The following is a 4820-nucleotide window of genomic DNA, read 5'->3' as shown; positions in this document are numbered from 1 at the left end:
TTATGATTGTAGTCTCTTGTGACAACTTTGCTGAAGTAAAGTTGCTCCTGCTCTCGAATCAACTGCTTCACGCATTCGTTCAAACCATGCTTTAATTTGAGTTTTATCACAAAGTTCATTAAATGTTGCACTACCCAGAAATGAATTCATTGCTCCATAGAGTGCCTGAAAATCAAGAAATTATTTGGAAAAGACCTTTTTTTTTTTTTTTTTTTCAGTTTTTTTTTGCAGTAAAAATGCAAATAAAAAGAATGAAAGATTTAAAGTTACCTTAAAGTAGCATTCATGATTTTTTTTTTTTTTTTTTCATTTTAGATGTTCAGACAAAAAAAAAAGAAGGAAGAAACTATCACTTCTACTTTACTAATCTTGGTAGATCATATTTTTTACTAATATGTTAGATAATATTTTTCCGTCTAAACTGAGTATGTAAGCATAACCTTTTGATACATGAATAAGACATATTTAAAAGGGACTCGCTTATTTGGGTATGAAATATAAAATTTAGATATGAAATATTTGAAAGAGTTTAAAAATAGAGTAAGAAAAATATAGAGCAAGATAGACCAAATCAGCCAAAGTAGGCTGTTGACCACCAAGAAACGATGAATTTCCCACAGCATTCATCCACTGATTGCAAGCATCTATTAAAAGTTGACGAACATCAGCATCATCATATCTAAAAATATCTTTCTAATTATAATTACAGTTAGATTATGTTAAACAGTAATTACTACAGTTAAAAGAATAAATTATTCTCATTTTCTTTCCATCATCTTTTTTTTTTTCTTTTTTGAGGAAACAAAAAAGAAAAAACAATCCAACTTACTTTTTGCGAAGTTTTTTCGACAAAAAATACATGGCTACTGAACCAAGATAAATGGTAGCATAACGTTCCCATGCAGGTACCACTTTATCCCACTGTCCTGCTTCACCAAACCAACGAAATGTTTCAATACATTCATTCCATGAACGATACACATTCGGTACTATCAAAGGAATGAAATGATCATCAACCCATTTACGCCATTCCTCTTCTTTCCTTCACAAAAGTTTAAATTAAAAAATCGAAAAAATATAACACCGGAATAATCTTAGTTGCAAGTAACCAGAAAAAAAAAAAAAAAAACAAACACAAAGCTTCTTATCGATTGCCTTTCATTTGCACAACTAATCTACAAAAATGTTCATGAATGTAAAAATAACCTCGCATTTTCCTGTTCCATTTTTGACATGCTATTCAAAGATGTCATAATTTTATACATATTGGGACGTGTGACTATCTCTTTTCCCGTTTCCTTTATAACATTCGTTTGTTCTGGATAAAATTCAATTACATCATCCAAACTTCGATCACTTCGTGTCATATAACTTGTCAAAATTGATATTATCAGCGAAGAATCACTCAATTTTCGATCCATTTGAGCAATTACAGTTGGTAGCTAAAGAAAAAGAAACAAAAAAAAAAAAAAAATCTCATTTATACTAATTATTTCATTATTAATTAGTAATACAGGGAAAGAAATATAATCAGCATTACATTATACTTTTTAAAAGTACAAACCTTGCTAACACCATCCAACTTTTTGATTTCTTTTCGAGTTAATGGACTAACTTCAACCACATCATACGAAAAACCATAATAATTCAAGAAAGCACGAACTTTGCAACAAAATGGACATGCTTCATATTGATAAAGTCTTAACTTCAAATCAGTATGATCATAATCACTCACAATCTACAATAAAAACATTTACAATAATAGTTATTTGTTGAATTTTAATTACAAAAATAAACTTTTTATTCAATTAATAATCCATATTTAACTTTTTCATTTTTTTTTTTTTTTTTTCACCAATATTGTTACTATTTTCTAACCCGTTTAGCAATTAGTGCTCCATCAGTAGGATGCTTTAAAGGTCCTTCCACTTGCCACTTGCTCATATTTGAATGTTTCAATGATTTGATTATACCAGTATTTTCATCATAACCAGCAAATCCTGCTAATGCAGCAGCAGCAGCAGCAGCAGTTGTTAACACTCCACCACCACTACCATATCGTATTAATTTCCTGATTACATTTCGATTCCACATAATTATAGCTATAAATAAACAAAAAGTCTTATAAATTAATGTGCAATAAGCAAGATATAAGACTCATTTGAAGATTAATTTCAAACCTTTGCTATCATTCATTATTCCCACATTTTAATTTAATTCCCCAAATTATCCATTTTTTGCTAATTTCCTTGCCTCTTATACTGTCCCTTTTTTCTTACATTAATTCATTTCAGCATTACATAGCTGAACATCATCACCCTGTTAGCAATTATTCAATTTGTTCATTTCATTCTTCCCAAAACTATTTATATTATTATTATTTCCACTTCCTACAAAGCCAAAAAAAAAAAAAAAAAAGAGTAACGTGAAACTAACATACTTAACGACAAATAATATCATATATTCGATACCGCTATGAAAAATCTTTATAAATTATGCCTATCTAATATTACAATATAAAACTCAATAAAAATTTATTATTATTATTATTATTATTATATAGAATTGTGCTCAAATCTTTAGCAATCTATAGAATAACTCAATAGTGATCTGTAAAATAGGAGATAAAAAATTGAACTAAACAATCCAAAAAACCAATTAAATGATAAAAAAGACAAATGGAAATCAACTTAAAGCCAATCAATGAACCTCTAATTGAAATCTAATCTAATTTTGTGCTAAATAATTTCATAGATGAGAAAAGTGCATGAATAATATAATTTACTTCTATTCCCATAACATAATATATATTGTTTGTTTTAATATGAAAATAATATGATAGAGCATTATCTGAATGCTCTGCATACTGTATAAACACAATGCTACACAAACAATCATTCCTGATGCATTTTATCAACAATATTTCAACGTTATATGCATACATATACGAAAAAGATACATATCTGAAGAGAATATAAAGAAAATATTCAGAAGATTTGTCTATATTTAGCAATTCTAAATTTTACTTCAATTAAACCAATAATCAATAAGGTCACATAAAATCATTCTCCTTCCATCTATTACATATTCAATTCAATTTAGTTCTATTATCATCTGTCCGCTTAGTAGTTATGATTATGTTATATTTCTTGGCAAAGAAGATAAATTTCATGCCCCATATGTTATAATAATAAGAGGATATCATCATAGAGTTACAATTTCCAATGTTTTACAACAAAAAAAAAAAAAAAAAAACATATTTGTGTTCAACAATATACAAAAAATTACAAAAAATAAACCTTGTATACAAGCTACAGTATATAGAGCCGTTCAAAAGTAAGAGCGTCCAAACAACTCTGAGAGAGAACGCCTGGTAAAAAAAAAAAAAAAAAAAAAACAAAAATGATTATCGCTGGAGAAAATTGGAAACAAAATGTGAAATTCATTCGAGAGATACTTTTTTTATATTAACACTCTGTTCTCTTCATTAAAATAGATAAAATATCAGTACTAATAGGCCAAAGTAAGATCCAATTTTCTTTCCATAAAATTTGCTGAGACATGAGAGGAAAAATTTGACCCTTCACAAGTAGCCATTGATTAAAAAAATCCCATCTTTCAGTCAATCGGTCAGTTGAAAAATACAGAATGCACAATCTAACAATGCAAGAAACGAGATAAAAAAGAGAGAATAACGAAAATAATAACATGGCTACTGAAAAAAGATAAAGTGTAAAAAAGAAACTTAAACGAGGTACGAAAGGAAAAATTACAAGAAATTATTGTCAACCAAGAAAAAAAAAAAAAACAAAAAATTTACAAATTCAAATACAAAATCCTACAATCATAATAAAAATAAATAATAATATTAATATAATAATAATGATAATAATAATAATAGTAACAATAACGAAACCGGTATCATTTGTGCAATATATTATACTGACAATAAAAAGAAACAAAAACAATTTAAAGGGTTGTTATATAAAGTGGTTTAAACTAGAAAAAAAAAAAAAAAAAAAAAAAAACAATTATTTCTTTTGAAATGACTAAAATTTTCAACGGCCACATTAAACGGTATGGTAAAATTCACTACAGAATAAACTTTGATTATACAGTTTTATCTCTTCCATTAATAACGCTGAACCAATACAGCTGTTCAATAATATAATTGAAATAATGAATTCGTAATAGTAGTTGTTATAATAATTAATAGTAATAATATAATTATAATGATAATAGTAATAATAATAATAATAATAATAATAATAACGATAATAATAATCGTAACTATCGAAAATAATTGGAAAAATAATAGAAATAAGAACTCACCACATTTCAAGCAAAATCGAACAACTATTTCTTGACGAAAAGAATATTACTAGCCCTACCAACAAAGTAAATATTTCTCTTAGTGGTGACAGTGTAACCGCATAGCAAAGAAACGTTTTCACTAAAAAGTTACGATTACCAGCTACCAAACTGTTTCATTTTATCTACCGATAGGTAGGGCCACCAAAGATTAAAAATATGTTAGTTTTATCTCTACAGTGCAACAATGATTTCGGTAACAAAAATGGAAAGAAAAGAAAAAGCACATTAACTTCAAGGTTTAACAAAATATACAGCAACCCATCTTTTTTTAATGGATTACAAACAAAATCAGACCAACGGCATAATACACGGTGCGTCGAAATATTTTCATAAAACGATTCCGAGATTGACTTAATCAATCATTTTTATCCAAAATTTTCCATTTTTTTTCTATTCCAATCGAGTTAGATCATCATAATGTAGCAATCAATATTTGTCATAATCAT

General features: G+C 27.3%; 1 protein-coding gene across 1 annotated transcript; it reads right to left on the bottom strand.

Annotated features, from left to right (window-relative positions):
- On the bottom strand, positions 1 to 2094 carry Bma-pges-2 (the record flags this gene model as incomplete). Its single annotated transcript, XM_043076025.1, has 6 exons — positions 1 to 165; positions 568 to 679; positions 830 to 1042; positions 1207 to 1442; positions 1565 to 1738; positions 1879 to 2094. The coding sequence occupies 6 exons, from the start codon at positions 2092 to 2094 to the stop codon at positions 1 to 3; spliced, it is 1116 nt and encodes a 371-aa protein (XP_042931959.1).
- Positions 2095 to 4820: the final 2726 nt, after the last annotated feature.

The sequence above is a fragment of the Brugia malayi genome, assembly GCF_000002995.4.
Source record: "Brugia malayi strain FR3 genome assembly, contig: Bm_v4_ChrX_scaffold_001, whole genome shotgun sequence".
In the NCBI taxonomy this organism is placed as follows: domain Eukaryota; kingdom Metazoa; phylum Nematoda; class Chromadorea; order Rhabditida; family Onchocercidae; genus Brugia; species Brugia malayi.
Note: the sequence above shows the minus strand (reverse complement) of the source record. Positions and strands in the feature narration are given on the sequence as shown.